Raw genomic sequence first — 22533 nt, 5'->3', positions numbered from 1 at the left:
TGGAGTTGGACTGGAATATCACCCTTTTTTATTTGCTTGGTCATTAAAACAAAGTTCCCAGAGCTGGCACTATGAGTCAAGATTGGGCATCTGCAAGGAGTGTGTGCTATATTTCAGTAGCCTCATCTCTAGTCTCTATAATATTTTTGCATATTCATTATCTTTGTTAATATGGTCAAGCTTATTAGCTGATGCCCACTCTCAAATGAAACAAAATATACCGTATTCTCTAAACAAAATGCACACAAGATAAAAAAAATGCCTTTCTACAAAAAAATTAGAATTTATACAGAAAAAAGTATAAAAGTTTATACTCCATTGGAAAACTGACAAGAAAATAACAAGGCAGAGGGGAAAATATTGCAAAAACAACTCTTTGCCAAGCAGTTTGTAAATTGTGCTGTTAAATTCATAGATGCCGGTGAGGAAAGACAAAAATAATGTTTTTTTTTAAAAAAACAACTATCAGTTGCAATCATAATCTGTCACAGATTGTCCAAAGGTGATTGATAGCTCCTAACCATGGGCACATGTTTCCAAAGAAATGAAAGCAGGGAAAAGAGCATCCTAAGAGATGTGGTTCTAGACATGTCCATTTTAGGAAGGGCAAGAGGGACAGAGCACACATGAGAAAGGCAGACACCGCCTGCACCCACAGAGTGCCCAGAGCCAAGGACATGCTCATCAGATTGTCTGAAGCATGTGTCTTATTTCATCTCCACTTTGTGGTTGTGTCACTGCTTATCAGAGAAATCTAAACCCAAATAAACACCTGAACCCATCAGAAGGTTGATCATGGGCCACTGTTCCCATTTTTTTGAGTCACTGTGCCATTTTGCAAATGACTGCTATCATAATCATGTTGCAACTGTGTCACACAGAAAGAGAACATTTCATTTTCTTGACCTGCAAAAGGAAATCAGTTAAAAGTAAGTCCTAAAGAATGATAATATGGAGCTTACAATGGCTGCATAATGATATACTTGCCTGTGTTCCAACAGGGAACAAAAACCTAAGGGTAACTACCTGTCTTTGTCCCAAAGCAGAAGAGTCATGAACAGTTCTTAATGAGCCCAGGTAAAATGCTGAATAAAGATAGCCAGTTATTTACTCAACAGAAGCAAATGTGACTATTAACGAGACTTACTCATCTGTTACTGAGTATTTATGATATACAGGTTGTATCTTACTACATTTTATGTTTAAATTTTTTTAACTAAAGTTTTTCTAAACATTTTTCCCAAACTCTTGCATTTACTATCTTGATTTAGTTACCAAAAATGAAATAAAAAAATCTTAAATCATTTATGTATTTAGAAAATATATTTGGAGAACTGGTAAATGCTAACTTAATGAGATAAATGGAATGGCTTACAATATGTGAGCATTTGGAAGAGTAAAATCCACATTATTTATATATATATATATATATATATATATATATATATATATGAGATATAAAATCAAATTTGCAAAACATTGGAATTTTTCAGTTTCTGAATTTGAAGTACTGTTTCTTTTTGCATGATTTTTTTTTTAATTTTTATTTTTATAACATACCCATTTCACTTTTAGGTTTTTCTTAACAATTTATTTAACATAAGAGTTTCTTCCAAGATGACCATCTGGTTGTATATTCCAGTGGTTTGTTGGATATTTCAGGTGTATAATGTCCATTAAAATAATTAACATTAATACTTTCAACATCTAACTAGACAACCAGTATAAGGGACATTCATTCAAACAAAATAGCAGAACATCTTTTGACCTCGTCATAAATAAAAGTGGCCTATAAAGCTTTATCCAGAAGGGTTTTTGCTTAAGGTGTGCTCTCATTATGACTATTCCTTCTTTTAAGTGTGCCTCTGTGGTAGAATCTCAGATAAACATGGCCTTGGATCTTTTACTTCAAATCTCTCACCTGATCTTGACCAACTTTGTTAGGTCAGGTCACAGCCATGTTCAGGATACAAGGTTTCTTGGAAAAAATCTTGATATGAAGAAGAAATGAGATTTGCATGTTCCTACACCCCCTATTTCTCAGCCATGACTTACATTAGAATTTGTCTAGTTTTCCGTGCAGAAAGGCACAGATGTGGTGAGAGTTCAGTTGTCAGGAATTGAGGATTACTAAGTAGAAACACCAACAGAAGGAGAGGAAAAGCTAATTTAATTTTAATTACATTTTTACCAACAAAAGCACAAAGAAAAGTCTAAGGTGAGAAGTTTGGGCATGAAATAACCTTTGTCTACCAAGTATGGGTTGCATGGTAGCTCAAACACCAAGCACCATCCCATCCTGGTATGCCATGGAGAAGCTCTGAAGAAAATAATTTCTGTTTAGTGAATTGAACATTGCATTCCTAATATTTTTCATCGTGAACTCATTTAGCAGAGGAAATGGATGTTTCATCAAACATGGATTTGACATTCCATCACATTATATCGTAAACAGGACAAACGGTGTGTTGGAAATGGGAAGCCAGGAGAGCTGAGACGTGGCCGCCTCTTTAAGTCCCTGGTTATCTCATTTAAACAGATATTAAATGTGGGTGCCAGTGGTGTGATCACCAGCTGCTTCCCACTTTGTGAATAAATTGCTTAGAAGGAGTCTTTTGCCTACCAGATGTGACCTAGATTTTGATTTTCAAAGGCAAGGGGAAAAAACTCTATTGTGTTAAAAAACAATTGCTGGTAAAATGCATGGTAAATGAGCTTATCTTACTTTTCCAGGTGTTTGGGCTAATATGTTATGGAATTATTGCTTCATTTATGAAAAATAATTGAGGAAAATGTTCCAGCAAATCAAATTTGGATAAAGGCTTAGGGATAGCTATTGTGTTGTTAGCAAGTTTTAAAATGGTAGAAAGAGCAGGAGCCAAGAGAGATAATAAAAATATTTTAAAACTGTATTTGAGAAGGAGTCTCTTATAAAGGGGTCAGATGTGGGTGTGCTGTGGTTTAGTAAAATATTGAAGAACAACGTGAACAATTATAGTCCTTTCAGTGCATATGAAAGCTGTTTAAAAAAAATCAAAGCTCCTCTGTCTGCTGGCTCTGATAAGTCTTATTACTCTGTTAAACGCAGAAAAAAATTTAAGTGTAACATCTTTATTCTCTTACCCACTCTCTCTCTCCTGTTTCATTTCCTTTCATCTTCAGGAGCTGCCACTCCAAAACCAGTCCCAGAACCTGAGAAACAAACAGACCACACGGTTAAAATTGCTGGAGTCATTGCTGGCATCTTGCTGTTCGTTATTATATTTCTTGGAGTTGTGTTGGTAATGAAGAAAAGGTGAGTCCCCAGCTGTTGCCAAAAATTTAGTTATCTCCTATTGTTTGCCAGGTTGCTTCATGTGTAAAAATATTTAGTTACTGTGTTGGCGCTGATGACCAAGACACATCTGTGACTCTGTGATTGCTAACATTTTTCATCATGTAGCATTCAAGGTTATGGGACAGAAATTTGGAGTAAATGGCTGTGTTTTGTATGAATATACAATGTATGAATATACAAAACATATTATGCCAGAATAGTACAAGAATAGTACAAGAATTTTGTATGATATGAGAAAGCACTTTTCCTTTTTTTTTTTTTTTATATAAGGAAGATGAGCCCATGTTATGTGCAGGTACCATGCTAGGGTGTTTGCTTAATCAGCACTACCCCTTGAGAAAGTGAATCTCAAAGAACAGCCCCACAGAAAAATAGCAGAGCATCAACACATATAAGGACAAGTTATACTGTGAGTTAAATGTTATAATATGGCCCTGTCTAGCTAAAGGGTCATCTGGGGGAAGAGATAAATAAAATATATCTGGCTATAGTAAGCAATTCTTACCTTTCATACTTGAAAAATTTTGCTCTGTTAATACAAGTAAAACCATACTTAGCAGTGAAATCTTCAATCTATATAAATGGCCAACTTAAAAATACAGATGGTGGGCTGGGGATGTGGCTCAAGCAGTAACACACTCGCCTGGCATGAGCGGGTCACTAGGTTAGATCCTCAGCACCACATAAAAATAAAATAAAGATGTTGTGTCCACTGAACACTAAAAAATAAATATTAAAAAATTCTCTCTCTCTCTCTCTTAAAAAAAATAGAGATGGTACAAAACTCCAAAATGGAAGAAATGCATGGGTCTTGTTACTTTTCTCTGTGGTTTAAAAACAATTATTTTAATGGAGTGGGAGGAGTGAGGTCATAGATATTAGGCAGCAAAGGAGGAGAGGTTTCCAAGTAAGGTCTTGAAAGTTGTGCCTTGTCATGAAAGGTGGCTGGACTGGGTCCTGAAGTCTGCTGATGGCCTTTAGCAGGTAGGAACATGATCCAAATTTTATCATAGGAAGTTGCGCTGACTGAGGAAGGGAAGTCCTCTAGTCAGGAAGACCAGTAGAGTGAAGAGAGGGGGAAAACTGAGAAATATTTGAGGGGAAAATTTTAGTAGCCATTTGGAGGAAGAACAAACAATGCAGAGAGAACCTGGCTCCTGGTTAGGACAAGTTAGTGGAGATAGCACCATTTACCAAAATGTGGAGTGGAGGAGGAATTAGAACATATGTGAGGAATAAAGATGTAGAATTCAGCTATGCACATGCTAGGCTTAAGGTTCCATTAGGGGAGATGTCCCATGTAGGTGGGTATGTTCTTGTGGAGGAATCTTAATTTCCATAGCCTAAAAGCCTTCAACATTTCTGGAGCTGAAGCCGTGGGATTGAGCGAGTCCTCTGAAAGTTATTGTAGAGTGAGAAGAAACATCATCAAAAACGAAGATAAAACCTGGGTTGGTAGCAATATAGAAGGGGTGAATCTATATCCAAATATTGCACATATGCTGCTTTTCTTCTTCCTCCATTGTGTGTTTTCTTCCAGTTCAGCTCCAGAATGAAGTGTGGCCCATTCATAGCCTTGTACACCACAGGTTTGGGGTCCTCATGATATCATGTTCTTTATCCCTTGTCATATGCTGTTTATCCTTTTTTTCCTTTTCTTCACCCTTCATTTAATTTCTCCTATAACTTTGAATGCTTTTTCCTTCATTCTAGTTCTCTATACCTCTCTTAACTTTTCTTACGCTCCTTTCTCTTTTTTCCTCCATATTTCTTACATTTTAACTTTTTTTCCTCTCTATCCTCTTCCTTACCTCTCACCTCTCATAATTGTTTTCCCCTAGATGTTATTCATCTTGATGTTTATCTGAATACCTGATTTTTGGCACCAATGATATCTCTCTCTCTCTCTCTCTCTCTCTCTCTCTCTCTCTCTCTCTCTCAGTACTAGTGGTAATAGTATAACTCAATTAAAAAAGAAACCTAAGTAACAATAAACTCTCCTGTGCTTGGATATTCAAACTGAAGATTTCTGAGTGATTTATTGTAAATTCTGGGAATGTATTGGATCTTTATGTCATATAGCAAGCCCTCTGTGAGGAATCATTTGAAACTAGTAATCCAGTTGCCCTTGTGACTTTAGCTAAATGTTAACTAATCCTCTAAGGGTCTATTTCTGATGGATTAATTCATCTCTCTACCTAGGTCTCTCAGGTAGTCACAGAGGTGATGTTATAAATTATGCATTTGAAGAGATTGCCTACGGTAACATATGGCCTTGATACAACTTTAGGCTAAATACCCCTAAGTCCTGTCAAATTTTACATGATTATTTACTGCACAATATTCTTTAAAGGGCTGTCTTCACAGCATGCACCATGTTTGTCTTTGCTTCTTTTGAAATTTTCCGTAAGGCAAATTAGCCAATGCCTTATTCTTAGAATAGGTAAGACCTATGAAACTTAGGCCAGAGCAATAATGTGATACAAACTGTCATATTTAACACAAATTCTTAAAAACTTCTAATAGTTCAGGGCTTCTCACCCAAATTCAAGTCTAAATTCTAAAAGTAGTGCTTTTAAACAGAATAGTTAAAACATGCTATTAATCATAGATAAGTTGCTGGAGTGTTATTGATGTGTAACAAGCATGTTTCATTATTTAAGCCTACCCAGTAGGTCTGCCAAATGTTCTCTTTGTTCAGTCACTTCAGGCCCAGAAATATTCGCTGGTGAGTAGTTGATCTTTCAGCCACATCTCTCCCTGTCCCATAGGAGGCCCTCAATTAAAAAGGAGAAGCAGTGGGGAAGTGAAAAAAGGGAATGAAGAGGAAAAAGGCAAGCACAGCCTCAGGTGTGGATTTCTAGACATAATTAGTCATTTTTGCTGGTAGAACCTAATTCTACCAAACTTCGAGCTCATTCCTGTGTGGGCTAGTTAGCCTGCTTTTTCTTTACCCACAGCATTCTGAGTCAGCCAACTCAAATATATGCATTGGTCATAAAGACCACCTATGCCCAAGAGAGGGAGTGGCCTTCTTTAAAAATAGTTGGAGAAGGTGGAAAAGTAAAATCTGTTCAACTCATACTAACTCGTGAAATTCTTTTGCATATACGTAATAATGACTAAAAACTGACATGACATTCTGTCTTAATGTCCTATAAACCTCTCATAAATCAATGAGTTTTTTTGTTTGTGAGTCCTAAGTCATTTGGCCCTTGTCTGGAATAATATAATATGAAAATCTCTTTTCTTTAAAAACCTGAACATTTATTTTACTTTGTTCTATAGGCAAAGCAATCTCTTTTTATTTTGTCCTATCTAAAAGTATGTGTTCTTTTGAGGATGCAACATTTTTGATATAGCAACTGTTAAGGTAGGATGGGAGATAAAGATCTATAAAATTAGAGTTTCATGCAGAGCCACATGGTAATATACTCTCAAAATTAAAGTATATTAACATGAATAGTAGATATTTCTTTCCATATTTCACCATGGATAATTAAATTTATTTATGTAAATGAAAATACCTGCATTTTCAACATTTTTCAAAGGAACAATTTATCTCAATTACATGTTAGACAGAATTTAGTATATAAGCACCATCAAATTTACCATGATTAATTATATTTACTATTGTTTCTAAAATTGGTGTAGATCTTTCATAAGTTTGAGAACATTTGTATTAATTACAATAATATTCATGTCTCAGCCACTGAGATACATTGAAATTGCAGAAGTTGTGACTATTGGGAAAAAATTAAAGAGAAATAAGTTACTGGGCAAAATAGCAAATGGTAGCTGTTCTATTACATAAACACTGTTACAGGTAAATATAACTGTTTTAATCTTGAAACATTATGTTCCTGTCTTCTTTCCATAACTCATTTTAACTGATTGATATACATTTTACAAATGAAGCATAAATTGTTAAATATTCAGTGCCCATTCTATTATATTTAAACAATACTAGTATTACCAAGATGAAAATTGCAATAAAAATGAGAAATATTTCTGAAGTTATCATGAAACAAAAAAGATAAGAGAGAAAATTTGATGAAAGGTCTATTTTCAAAGAGATGCCTGAGGTGTGTTGCTGGAGGCAAGTTGACATTAGCTCTAGTTCCCCTCCTCTGCCTGTTTACATAGGATATAGGATTTCCCCCACTATTGCTAAGTGTGACTCGTATGCAGAAAACATCTTAAGTTCTGAATGCTTAATTCAAACTCCTATTTCAAAATCACAGTTCTTGAAACTACAAGAAGGAAATCATGAAGATATTTCTTCCTGAATAGCTTTTTTAAAATAAGAATTTAGGATGGAGTCATATATAAGAATCAGATCCTGAGACCTCTCTACCCTTGCACATGCTCTGGCATACTTGAAACAGTACATATGTGCACACAGATGTATAATTGGCATGTCATTTCCACCTCTCAATTAACTTCTGTCCTTCATGTTTCTACATGAAAACTGAATAGGTTGGTAGTTAAGGGTAAGTTGAACAAATAGACCTGTATAAAGGCCTCTCCTAACCTAGACTTTATGTGATTACTCTAGCTCCTGTACTAATCCCCATTTCTGAACTCAACCTAATAGTTTATTTAACTATGGCTTATTTGGAATTCTTTATAAAAATGATTTTATTTTAAAAGGAGGGTAAGGAATGTAAGTACCAACCTTCCACCTGATGGAGGAAACTGTCAGAGAATGCTAAGGAGCATGCCTTTAGAATCTCGCCTTCCAGCTTTCAAATTTGAAGAAGTATGAATTTAAATAAGGTTTCACCTCTATGCACTAATTTGTGTCTATGAAATATGATGATGTGATTGAAGTGTATTTCATGGAGAGGCAGTGAGGATTAAAGTAGCTTATGTATGTACATAGTTTGTGCTTGATAAATATAATAGCTTAAGGATTCAGAAGTTCAGGAACTGGTCCCAGGGCACATATGTAGTAGGTGGCAGAGGCTGGATTAAACACAAATGTGTCTGAGTCCTTATCACCCTGCTGCAGTGACTCCTGGGAGTAAAATTCACAGGTGCCCCTTGCTCTGTAAAATGAAGGATCCTTCTGTACTCGTTGGCTAAAAGCATGGTACCATCATCAGCTTGTCACAGTTTACCATTATTTTAAGACTACAGATATTTGAAATGCTGCCAGCATGCCGTAGTCTTTTTGAATCATCAATGGAGAATATTTTCAGATATCTTTTATTTATAAAATCCATTTTCTACTTCCTCTTTTACAGAGATGTTTTTGAAATCCTTTTGAATATGTGTAATTTTTGTCAATTCATTAGTTTCTTCTGATGGCACAATGGTGAAGATGCTTTCCTGTGGCTCAGTGAATGAAAGAAATTTGTTAAGTTTTATAGTAAGTCCTGAGGCAAAGGCATGTTAGCCACACCCCTTCCTCCTCAGAGGCTCGGGAAGTCTGGGAGTTGTAGAGGTGGGAGCCAGGGCCCTGGAGACTGCTGCCTGGGCTTGTGTCTGAGGCTCCCTGCCTGTGTGAACCACCTAGTTTTGTGTTCCTCAGTTTCCCCCAGCTGTACCAAGAACCTATCTCAGAAAGTGTTAGGAGAAAAAAACAAGTCAATCCTTTCAAATGCTGGCTCCTGCAAATATCAACTATATTAACAATGAACATAATCTGCTCTAGAGGAGCTCTCAGTGCCTCTCTCGAGTCAATGTCCCTTGTGTGTATGCCTCCAAGTCTTTGTTTTCAAACATAGGATAAGAGCAGGGACAGGAACTGTCTATGCTTTAGAGGGAAACCTCCCCTACTTTGCCTGTGGGGAGCATCTCTCCTTTGCATCCAAGGTCACACACTGGATGGATCTTTAATTATGGAGATAGCTAGTGACACAGCCACCTGGAAAGAGACAGCTCACTCGCCTCTTTCCTAAAGGCCAGGCCTTGGTGAAAGTGCTGTGGCTGAAAGCATCAAGCAAAACCCTTCTTTTTGCTAACTCACTAGGATTCTTTATGTAGAGGCCGTCGATGAGTCAAGGAACAGGTTAGATTATGGGGGAAAGATCAATGTTCTCTGCAGAGAAGAAAACCACAAGTGGTTGGAAAAGCCCTCAGAAACCCAGAAGCTTTTGAGTAGATATGGCCTTGGAATTAACCACAAATATGTGGAGGTTCAAAAACTGCCAAACTAAACCTGGCAAAGTAACAACTGATTCACTTCCTGGGGTAAGGACACAAGGTAGCTTTGCCCTGCTCAGGGTGCTAAAAACCTCTTCATGCACCTGCACGGACCCTGAACCTGTCTTCAGTTCTGCTCCTGCAGCTATCACTATTCTAGAAGGTCAGGCAGGCTCCTGAACCACCTGGATTATGGGCTCTTATGCAGCCTTGTGACCAGGATCTGTCCCTGGGCTTGTACTACACTCATCAGGGAAAATTCTCAGAGCCATCTTAGGGAACAGTTGTCCAACCGATTCTTAATTTTAATGCTTGGATACTTCCGAGCACAACTTATTTGATAATTACCCTTTAGCATAGCTTTTGAAAACTGTATCTTTTTGTAAACCTTACCTCTGAAGCTCCAGCCGTAGATTTCATCTAAGGATATAAAGAGAGGGTTGTATATTAACTACTAAAACTGACCATTTGTCACATGGCTGTTCCCAGATGGTATCAACATTGACTGACCTATCCCAGCCTATGGTCTTGCATTCTCTAGAGAGGGTATCTGTCTATATTCATGCTGACAGGAGTTTACTCTAAGGTTTGTAGAGTGGGAAATATCATGAACATGAAAACTGGATGTATCCAGTTTGGAACGATTGTTCAAATCAGTATTTTGGTGAGTCCAGGGGTTCAAACTTCATAATATCACTTCTTCAATTTTTTTTCTGATTTTGTTTTGTATTAATAATGAAAACAGCCATGAAAATATGTACAGTAAAAGTAAAAAACTATATACCTTAAGAAATAAATAAGCTGATTTCTAATCTGAGTTCTTTGTGCTAGATACATGATCCCTCTTCTAGCATAAATCTAAATTTCTTTTTAACAGGGAAAGGAGTTATAAATGGGATCACTCATTTAGACTCATTTATAGAAAATTGAATAAAACTAAAATTTATAAAGAATAAATAAGAACTGTTGTGTTAGAAGGAGAAGGGTTTTCTGATTTGGGGGTTTTTGGACAATGTTAGTGTTGCAAGTTGTAAAACTATGTTAAATAACATATTTACTTAAATAAGATAGGCATGTTTTTGCCCAGTGTCTTCACAGACTTTTTAAAGTGAATGATGCTTCACTAGATCCACTAAAAGAAGTTTTTGGCTTTGTTATTTTCATATATCCTGTTTCCTTTTTGGCACTGCCATATGGAAATAAAGCAAAGCTATTTTTATGGGTTTTACTGCACCAAGTAAAAATGGAATCATTTATTGAGTTCTAATATACTTGTACTTCTTTGTAAAAATAAAACAAGGAAGAAAATTGGCAAAAATTTTGATGTTATTCATCTAAGAATGGCCCATTTTATCTCTCCTAAGTACTCACCAGCATGGACACAAATTTCCAGCATTAATTGAGCTCCTGTGATGATGGATGCAGCCTCTGCCTAAGAGCCCCAATTCCAGTTTGGACACCTGAAATTTGGCGCTCCTCTAATTTCAGTGGCAACAGTCTAGCCTCCTGACATTCACACTCTGGGCAATTTAGGTGCCATTTTTCCTATTAGATTATAGCATGACATATGGGATGATCCTTCTTAGTCATCTTCAACACTCCATTCTGACATCTAGTGCAGTGCTTTGCCCATTCTAGAAATGTAACATACCTCATCAATAACAAAGAGAAACACTTGTCTACACAAGTCATAGGGGTGTGTATCTCAGTGGTAGAGCACTTGCCTAGCAAGCAGGAGGCCCTCCTAAATAAATAAATAAAGCCTTAAATGTAACACCAGACTTTGAATTGCTTTTACCTTTAAAAAAATCTGGTATATAAGTTTTATAATATATTTTATATTTCTGTAGTATAAATATTACAGTGAACAGATTCTCTACTTAGAATATATAATTTTTAAAAAATGCAAATAGTAATTCTTTGAAATTTTAATTTAATATTTTAAAATAGCTGAAAGAATAGTTATATAAATCTGATACAGTTTAATTAAAAGAAAAAAGGTCTCATACTCTAATTATATTTAAATTACCATTTATTTTATTCATTTTTTAATATTTTTGAATTGACAGTAATTACATATATTTATGGGATGCAGGCTGTCATTTCAACATGGATACAATATGTAGGGAATCAGATAATGGTAACTAACATATGTCACCGTCACCAAAGACATAACTATGATTTCTTTTAAACATACAAACCCTCTTTATGTTAAATTAATTATAGTCAATCATAGCTTCCTATAGAATATTAGAAGTTGTTCTTTCTATTCTATTGCACCCCTGTACCCATTAACCATTCCATCTTCATTCCTCCCTTCCCTAAGTATAACAACCCAAAATTGCTATTTTGAAACTTTGTATGATAAATAATATACTATTTCTGAAACTATAAATAATATACTCCATTGCATTTTTCACAAGCAACATGAATTTAGATTAAAAAGTGATATTCAAAAATGAAAAATCAGGGACTGTGGTTGTAGCTCATTAGTGGAGCGCTTGCCTAACTTGTGTGAGGCACTGGGTTTGACCCTCAGCACCATATAAAAATGAATAAGTAAATAGATAGATAGATAGATAAAATGTATTGTGTCCATCTACAGCTATTTTTTTTTTTAATTTTAAAAGTGAATGAACAGCCTCCACGTGAATTTTCCTTATACTATGGGCATGGGTCCTAATCAGTCAAAACATCCAGTTTCTCAGGTCTTGCATTCAGGGTGTTACAGTAGAAGTCTCTAGACCTTCGTCTTTGGTAGCTATGTCTGGTGTCTCAGGTTCATGGTGGGGTGGCCTTCTCATTTCCAGAAAAGCTGCTCTGCAGCTAATAGCCCTCCCGCTGTGTCATTGCATGGCACTGTTCCTTCTGGCATGGTTGATATGAATTTGTGATGTACGTTCGCTCATTGTCCCTGTGTCAGAAAGAAAATATTAATAGGAATAAATTCAGGGGAAAGCCATTTGCTGAAATGGTTCTTGTGAGTGCATAGTTATTGGGAGCTATCAAAAATGTCCTTTATCCTTTTACTTGATTTGTCTTAAAAGCCTGAGTTGGGGTTTGGAGTCAGCATGGTCAGTAGTTGAGGAAATTGGCCACTCCTTAAAAAAAATTGGTCAATTATCAATTCATCATTCCTAGGTATGGCTTTAACCTTTACTGAAAAGGAAGAAAAGAAACTCTCAGAGATACATTAAGATCCTCAAAATGAAGTTGTGACATAGCATTCACTGAAAATCTTGACTAGTAGCCATCATCCAGGAGTGGTATTGTTCCTTAGAGGAAGCTTAGAAATGCCTGCTGGTGTCCTCACTGAGAATTATTTCATCGTTGTGGCATCTGTTGGTTGCTCAGTATTATAGTCACAGCTGTCAGCATGTTTCTTTTATGATTTGTTAAGTGAGGGTTGGCTCAAGAGTTCTGGTCCTAAAGGTCTCAAAAGGTGTGGTTAAGCATCACAGTTATAATTGCCCACATGGGGTCCCTATGGATGACCTAGGTGAGTACAGGTGCGGTCCTGGCACACAGCATTTTGAGAAATCATTCCTTACCCAGCTTTAGTCACATACAGCAATGTCACATATCTTCCTGTCCCCGTTAGAAAGAGGGAAGAAATCTTGATTTCTTTGATTAAGTCTTCTAATTTTATTTGTTGGAAACTTATCAATGTTTAATACTGTGATGGCCAAATATATTCAGTCACCAGTTTGTGATCCTAATTCTCTTTTAAGATAAGCTGAGTCAAGACATAAGTGATCACATTTTAAAAATATCTTTTTGCCTAGTTTTCTGGCCATAGGTGGTGTCTTAAACCAGGAGAATGTGGTAGGCCCTTTTCTCGGTCATATTTCCTCCTTATCACAGAGTTGCTAGTGTTCTGTAAAGCCCTCAGGTAGCTCAACCAGTCTGCAACCTACTTTGTGAATAAGTGGTTCCAACTTGGAACCACAGGGAGATTTAAGCTTCAGTTATCTTGTAGGTTTTGTGGCCAAGTGGTCATGAATGATCATGCCTCCCATTTACTGTCAGAGTTCAATCCCACATTCTGCACTTCAAATTGCTATTGGCTCCTGAATATCTCTTAGATCCAAGCTGGAATTTTTTGGACACTTGAGCCTCAAAGAATCTTATTAGGTCACTTTCTCTCCGAAGGTTAAATCTTAAATCTTTTCATGTGAATAATCTTTCTAGTCTTTAAAAACAACCCCCAAGTGAAAGACAAGGTGATTGGCTGTCCCTTGTGGTACTGGTTTCCGTGGATGGTTCCAGGAGGCAAGCCACCCATCCAGTCTTTCCTTCCTGAGGGATTACTCAGAGACTCCAGTGCTTAGGGCCATGTGTGCCTCCAGCCCATGTGAGAAGGCAGGAAATCTAGGACTCATGCAAGGGCAGGGCTCTTTCTAACACGTGGGTATGAATTTCTTCGTGTACTCTTTACTTGCTACCTTTAAAAAGGAATAAGATTTATCAAGCTGAGACTAACGCAATACTCTGTTTCCTTTTGTAGTCACCTCTACATTTCCACAGGTTCCAAATCTATGAATTCAACCAATTGAAGACCAAAAACATTAGGGAAAAGATTGCATCTGTCCTAAATATGTCCAGACCTTATCATTTTCCCTAAACAATACAATATAGCAACCAGTAACACAGCCTCTGCATTGTGTTAGGTGTTCTAAGCCATCTGAGATTATTTAAAATATATATGAAGATGTATGTTATATGCAAGTACTATGCCATTTTACATAAAGGACTTGAACATGCACAGAGACTACTGGAACCAACCCCCATAAGTACCAAGGGAAAACTGTCCAGCCCCATCTTTATGACCTGACTTTAAAGAAGATAATTTAAATAATATCTAGGACTTTGAAATTTCTGAGTAGTCCAGTGTCTGTCCAGTCCATAGCCTTGTGACCCTACTTGGTCCTTTGCTGCTTTTGGCTGAAGCAAACCAGGGCCATCACAGCACATCTAACACACAAAATACCACAGCCCTGCCACCTTCCCTCAGACAGATGCAGTATCTTCCAGGCCTCCTATGTGCTGCCACAGCCCACTCCTAAGCCCAGGCCAACACACGCCTTCTTGGGAGCCTAAGGTAGACAGGTTTAGCTTCAGGATGTCCTAATTGCTTGCAGGCATTTAGACTTCACTGACCTTCTTTATTTGAATTTTCAAACAACGTCTAACCCTTGTCCCACAACTTCTGCCTAAAATTCAAAATTATTTTTTCCTATCCTGAAGTGTCAGGATATAGGCCTGGATTAAGGCCTGGGCTAGATTAAGTCAAGTTTGTTGATGTCTACTTGAGGAAGAACATTCACTAGACCTGAGCTTTACAGGTTCTTCCAAACTGCAATTAGTGTCCTGTACCCTTCACAGGCATGGTACTATACCCTCAAGGAAATTCTTCCAAGTGTAGACAGTATTTTACCAAAGGAATGTAACCTAAATAAATAGTACTTATACTGTGCATGTTTTTATTTTATAGTTGACAATTGACATGAAGAACAACAGCAGCACCCAAATTTAAATGAAGTTAAACATATCTAAGTAAAAGTATAATAAATTATGTGGAGGAAGAAACTCACTTTGGGAAAAGTGTAGTTGATTAATGAGCACCATTAAAAAGTTCACAGTTCCAAAGGTCAAAATTATAGATCTGATTATGTACAGTGTAACACTGTTCATTGATTTTCAGGTCCTTTTCCTAACACAAGACATAAAAGACATTGATCATGATTTTTAAAATGCCACGTGTTCTATGATTTACAAAATTTCAGATTCTCAAAAACATCTTTAATTACTGACCACTGCATTGGCTTTGGCATTTTTTTAGTATAATCGAGGTCACTCAGCAATCATTTCTCTTTCAGATGTTGTACTGCTAATTTTAGGGATAATATGTGAAGAACTTACAACAATTTAACTGAAGCTCTGAACAAATAACAAATCAAATTAAGCTAAGGTAAATGAATTAGCCCTAATGAAATATCCATAAATTAAGAAAGAAACTAAGCAGAATATAGAAAAACAAATTAAAATAGATTTTTGGATTCTAAAATGTTGTTTTCCGTCATGAATTGAGGACTCCAGTGGTTGAGGACATTAGCCAAGAAGTCTCTTACTTAGTTAATTTTGTGATTTGGCAAATATAGTCTGTTGAACTTATTTCTTTGGCAGCATGAAATCCCGGTTTTAGGTGTGCACATGATGAAAACGATACTACACTAGAGCTTACCAATGCAGTCCTACTGTTTTTAATTACAAAAATGTCTTCCTAGATATATGTCTAAAAGAACTGAAAACAAGGTCTTAAAGAGCTATTTGTACACACATGTTCATAGCCACATTAATCACAACAGCCAAAACGTAGAAAGGTGTCCTTTAACAGATGAACTGGTGTGCACCCAATGGAATAGTTCCAGCCTTAAAAGGAAGGATATTCTGACACTTGCTATGGTATAGATTAACCTTGAGAACATTATAACTGAAATAAAGCAGTCACAAAAAGTCAAATATGGTATGATTCCACTTATATAAGGCATCTGGAGTGTTCAGATTCATAGTGTTTGCCAGGCTTGGGCTGGAAGCAATGAGGAGTTAGTGTTCAATGGGTGCAGTTTAGAATGATGAAAATTTCTGGAGATAGAAGTTGGTGATATTCTATGATTATTTGTATACACATAGTGCCACTGCATTTTATACTTAAAATGGTTGAGATGATAGATTTTAATTGTGTGTGTGTGTGTATTTTGTTTATTCATTTATGTATTTATTTGTCAGAGATTGATCCCAGGGGTGCTTAGCCACTGAGCCACATCTGCAGCCCTTTCTGAAAGTTTGAGACAGTTTCTCACTAAGTTTCTCAGGGCCTTACTAACTTTCTGAGGCTGGCTTTGAACTTGTGATCTTCTTGCCTCAGCCTCCTGAGCCACTGAGATTATAGGCATGCACCGTGGTCCCCAGAATTACATTTATTTTCTCACAGTAAAAAATAATAAAAAAATAATAAAAGATATCTGGACAGGTTTTGAACTCTTGGCACTGCCCTTTCTGATGTATTAGCAGTGGGCCCCAGAGCACTGAACCACTCTATGGTTGCTGAACACAGAGCTTGTCTTCAAGTATTTTCTCAAAGGACTGATAAGCCTGGTATGGCTAGGAGAGTTATGTTGTTCAGCTGACAGGAAGAGAATATTTATGCAGTTGGTACCTGTTTACCTGAGGCCATGGGAATGCATGAAGCTGCATTTGAGTCATGCCACCCGGAGTCTTGTAGCATTGCTACTGACAGTTGTGACAGTGAAAAACCAAACTGCCTTGGAAAAACACCTCCTGTATTGTTACCATCATACCCCGGAGCTAGGCAGGATGGCCATCGACCTGGAACCGGCCAGAACATGTGCTCAGATCATGGTGATGATGCCCTGATTATTGTAATCTCAAGTGAAGAAAACAGTATGTTCTGCTGCATTGTTTTTCAACTCCACAGAATGAAATATAGGTAGTGTTAAACTGATGACTTCTACAGCTGTCAACTTTTTGTCTTCTTTACTAGTAACAGTGACAATGGCACACATCATCAACAAACAGAGCTATTTGTACACACATGTTCATCAACAAACAGAATTTCAATGTGTCCAGCATTCTAAAGGCTCACAATGCTTGAAGTCAAATCCCCAGAGCTCCTCACAGGCAGGCTCCAGCCTTGTGCAGTTTCAGTCTTATGAGTGTGAGTGAAAGAAAGAAAATGAATTCAATACATGCTGCAGTTCCTCTAAGTTGAAGTGCTTGTTATCTCAGGTTATTCTCTAGTTGTCCTGTTTCTGATCTCCTTTCTCTACAGAATAGACTTGGTGACTCTCAGTTGATAGAAACTCTGTGAGGACAGGACCTATGGCTTAATCATCTTTGTCTCTTCCATTCCTAACCCAGACTGGACACTTGATAAACATTTAATCTGTTGTATTAAAGAGTGAACCAGCTGGTGCTCATGTTGTTCTGCCTGTTGAGAGGTGCCTCATCCCATTTCCACAAAGAGGCTTGACTGACTCTGACCTATTTGCTTCATCTCATTAATGAGGCAAGTAATAAGACCTATTTGTGTGGGTTTTCTTTCTTATGTGTGTGTATTTGTGTTTGTGTGCTGCTTGGGACTGAACCCAGGGCCTTGCATAAGCTGTGTATGTTAGGCCAGCACTCTAACACAAATATATGCCTAGCTCACAATTCCAAATCTTGCTTCCCCTCTCTACTTCATGAAATCCCCTTTCCCTAGATTTAAGTCTTCTGTGAAGAAAACAAAGTCCTGTGATAAGATTTCTTCTGCTTCCCCTATTGTGGGACACTATGTGATGGTATATAGTATGTATGACACCAGAACAAATCGTTTTACACAGCCCATCCCTTTTTTTCAAACAAGTGTATTAAGCAGATCATCACCAAAAGGATTAAAGCAAGATTTACCTTGGATATCTTAGTTACTAATAACACATCTATGAATGAACACAAATAGACTCTTTTAAATAGTCTTGTCATTTATATTATTTATTACTTATTAGGTGATTATGATAACAATGGCAGCAGCCAGTATGTATTAAGTGTTAAGTGTCTGCCTCATCCTGGGCAGAACTGTTAAATTCTTTACAGAGTACTTTTTAACTTGGGCCTGAAACAACTCTGTGACATATGACCAGTTACTCTGTTTTAATTCTAAGAAAGCCAAGAAAGAGAAGGGAATAGTTTAAAGTCACATGGTCAGTCAGTGACAGAACCAAAAATTAAATTTGGGCCCCCTGTCTCCAGAGCCTCCATTCTGAGCCATTGTGGTCCTTTAGTTGAAATGGAATAGCCATAGAAAAAGGTAGATGCAATATCTATCTAACAATATCCGAATATCAATGCAATATCTGAACTGGAAAAAATAATTAAATAACACAAAAAAAGCCCATGACCTGTATTATGACCAATACTCCATGTTTGTCACCTTAGGCATTTAGAGAAAGAATAAAATTGTACCCTGGATCCTGGTGCACAGTCTTGATGGTGGCCCTGTTCAAGGGCCCTGCTCACTTAAAGTCAGAACACAGAGAGGGTGCCTGGGTATCTCTGCCTCCTTTAAAAGCCTAGGACACATCAGGCCTATAAGTAGGCTGGAAATATGCCACAAATTAATGGAAAGAAGGACACACTTTGAGTTTGCAGTCCTAGTCTTTTATTTTTAAAACACATAAATAGTTTTCATGTCCCATGATGTTCACACCATAAATTCCAAATTGGTCCAGAAGCCTCTCTTAGCCAATGTAACAACTCCTGGGTACCTGGAAATCCCTCCTCCTGCTTTCCAGTACCATATGGGATTAGGCCAGAGACTCCTCAAACAAAGCCTGTTCTTGCTATGGGTGCACTGCATTGTTGAAGGGGACCTGGATTGATGCTTCCCAGCATTGCCCTTACCAGCCAGGCTCACCTCGGTGATTTAGAACAGACTTGGACTGGAAGCTCCCGCTGTCTTCTCTTATTCCCTACAAGCTCACTTGATGGATTCTGAGAGGAAAAGGGAAATATTACCAGTCTCAGTGTGGAGTCAACTCCAGCTCTGCTTCCATCACCACTGCGCCTCCACAGACTAATGAGGAGGAGTTGCCCACCTGTGTGGATGGCAGCATCTGTGGTCCAGAGGCGAGAATTCTCCTGATTGGAGTGAAAAGATATCATGCAGGGTGAAGGCTGAACTTTAGCAAGCTAGATACAGGTTCCTAAGGTGGCCTTGTGAGCCCTTCCTGCAGAGACACAGACAGTAGTTTGTGGCTGTGTTTTGTGAAAAGCCAGATGAGCTGAAAATGGTACAGCAGCTCTTAGGTTTTTGCCCCTGATGACATAGTCTGGCATCTGATAACAATGATACTATTATCTTACAGTGATGTTGGAAATGGCATGTTATAAGCCTTTGCAGTGAATTGCACTTCTCCATTTTGGCTGCTGCTAGGTCTCTGCACTGATTTCCATGCCAGCTACCTGCTCTTGCTTGTTTATTCCCAGTTATAAGTATTTTCCATTAGTATTATCTTCTGCCAAGAAGAAAATGTTCTCTGCTTCTCAAGTCTGGACAACCCAGAATACATTTCTCACACTCAGTTAAACATTTTACTGGCATTAATATGTTTTTGCCATGTATTTGAACAGTATATTACAGTAGTAGTATTAGATGGATGGGTGTATCCTGAGAGTTATTAAATATTTTAAATAACTTTGACAAGGACATACTTTTATATTTGATCACAATTGATCACACTTTTGTGGTAAACCATTTGGTTTTCAAATTAAACCTTGCAACCCCTGGCCACATTGTAACAAAAACTAAGTAATAGGAAAACTATCATAAGGTATTTATAACATCTTTTATAGTTCTTACAAAATGTACTTTGAAATATCATCATAAATATTAAGTTAAACTACTAAAAATAAATGTATAGACTACATTTAGTGCCTAAATACTCTTTGCTCTTAACTTCTTCTCTTTTCCCCTAATAAATTTACTAAATTTGGTAATTTGCATATGGTTTCTTCTTCATTAGTGAAAAAAAATAATCTGTTCCATATTAATTTTTTCTTAAAGTGACTATTTTCTAAAGTCCCTTTATAAGTAGAATCAACACTTAATTATTTGTGTTACTGAAGAGAGAAAAGAACCAGGTAAAAGATAATTACAAATTATTTATGTGGTGGAAGAGTGTTAAATTTTGTAGAACAAAGCTCATTTATGGACTCTCTCGCCATTACTGAATTTTATGGAGCAGGATTTAATAGTGAAGTTCTATGTAGTTATGGATATTCCTGCAACCAAGTTCTCCTCACTGGTTCTTACCATTTTGCATCCAAGCCCTCACATGTAGCACAGATTGACCATCATGATAGATCATTTTTAAAGAGGAACATTTGCTCACCCATAATCCAGATTTGCTATAATATCATGCATGAAAGTTCTGCCTAGACTCAGTGGAAGAAGTTAAATAAAATATATTGCCTTCCTGTTGACTTTGGAATTAAATTTCTCTATAAATATCCTATCAATCTTCTAAGAAATAGTTTCCTTAGATAAAGAAATATTGTGAATATATGGAAGGAAAATGAAGATGGAAAAGGGTAAATGTCATCCACATAGTAAGTGAGAAATCCCACTCCTAGGAGGAAGAAACAGGAGTCCTATTTTCTCCTGCCATCACATAATCATTTTCTTCCCCACCCCCCCAAAAAGTGAATTTAGGAAGTTTTATTTCAGCATATTACAGACACATGTTATCAAAGGCTGCCCAAAATACATGTTCAAGAACATATTTAATCAGCCAAAAAATCACACAGCAAATTAATATGACAAACATTTTTGTTTCTTTTGGGGTTGGAGGAAAATAAAAATAATAGGACTAATTAAAACTACTTCTTCATTGCTAAGTGCCTTCTCTGAACACTTCCTAAAGCAGACCACCCTGCAACTTTTTCAATAATAGTGATTTATAACAACATTTTCAACAAGGAAGAAGAAACCTAAGTTCTGTATTTGTATCTATCATGAGATTCCAGATAATTCCTAGAATTGGAAAGAATTTTTACACAAGGCAGGAGCTTAGCACGGTATATATGTGTACTTTTATTAGTGTTCAGGAATCACATGGATTGACTCTAATGTGACTTTTTTTCCCCATCCAAACATATGTATATATATATATTTTTTCATATAGGCTGAATGCATACTAGTTTCCTAACTTGTGACTTTTGTTTTTTATGTGGTTCATTTTTTTTCTTCTAAGCACTTATTCCTGAAACAAAAGTGTAATTTAGAAACATGATTTAGTATGCAAGTATTCACTTTCCATTCCTATCTCGTTGAATGCATTTGATGCACAAGATTGTTCAAACTAAATAGTGCACAGAATTTCAAGAGCTGGGAAGAATCTTAGAGATCATCTCTTCTTAACCTCTCATTTTAAAGATAAAAAAGAAAATCCCAGATAAGTTAAAATGCTTCTTGGGGGAGAGGGCCTCACAGCTGTGAATCCTAATTTACAGTTTCTGCATAGATTGCTTTCATGTGACTTTTCTGATGGCTGCTAAACTGAGTGATGTCAGCTCTGCTAATTTCATGCCATGTCAGTGGCAATTCATAGGCCACACAATTAATTCAAGAATGTTGTATTTTTGTAGTGCAGCTAGGTGATCTCCTCTAAGCAAAAAGTCTTCAACAATGACAGGCCCCAGATGCCTGGAGAATGTGCTAGGCCCAGAAAAGGCCTGTGTGATGGATTGTCATGCATGCCAGTAACACGATTACAGTCAGTTACAGTCAGCTTCCTCAAACTACCAAGCAGTAAATTTGTAAATGAGCTGAGCATTTGTTGTTATTAAAGCTTCATTTTATTATTTTATCTTCAACAAACATTTAACATCGTACTCACTCAAGGAAGAAGAAAATAAAAGCAGCCTTCTAGTTACCTATAGGTAATATACATATAGTTAATCTCTTTGGGGCCCTTAGCAAATAATATACAAATATTTGCCTATCTTTCTGTTTATAATTACAAATATAAGGTTAGATTTACATATTGGAGGAGGAGAAAATTACCCATTAAAGGAGCAAATTATGGGGAGATTCTTAAAGAGTCGGTCTCTGTGAGTTATCTAGGTGCTTTAATTGTGCCTGACAATATAATTGTAACCAAATAGAAGACCCTCCCCTCCTGATTGCTGTCAAAGGTGTCTAGCTTTGAGAACAACTATATTTGATGGTGGGGTGACTGACCACCAGTGGTCAAAACTGGTCCAGAATGAAACTGTTCATCCATATTTATTCTGCCATTTAACTCACAGGTGCCCTACAGCAAAAATGAATTAGCTCTAAATTTCCTGTTGAGCAAGGTCTTCAATGGGCCTGTCTTACATATGTTCTTCCATTATTTTCTGAGGGTCAAGAACAGAGAGGAAGGTCCTCAGGCAAAAGGAGCAGCTAAACACAAAAATATTCACCCCAAAAGAGTCTAGATTAA

The 22533-nt window shown here is 37.0% G+C and overlaps 1 protein-coding gene across 9 annotated transcripts in view; it reads left to right on the top strand.

The window, feature by feature from the left end:
• The window catches only part of PTPRM (protein tyrosine phosphatase receptor type M), an 825699-nt gene that overhangs the window by 563672 nt on the left and 239494 nt on the right, over positions 1–22533 (top strand). For all 9 annotated transcript variants that reach the window (XM_081262895.1, XM_081262888.1, XM_081262887.1 and 6 more), the window contains one exon: positions 3163–3295. In XM_081262895.1, coding sequence (XP_081119021.1) covers positions 3163–3295 — 133 coding nt within the window. The remainder of the gene's footprint in view (positions 1–3162; positions 3296–22533) is intronic.

This window comes from Spermophilus citellus (assembly GCF_964194105.1).
Source record: "Spermophilus citellus genome assembly, chromosome: 12".
Classification (NCBI taxonomy): domain Eukaryota; kingdom Metazoa; phylum Chordata; class Mammalia; order Rodentia; family Sciuridae; genus Spermophilus; species Spermophilus citellus.
This window is presented reverse-complemented; position numbering and strand designations above follow the sequence as displayed.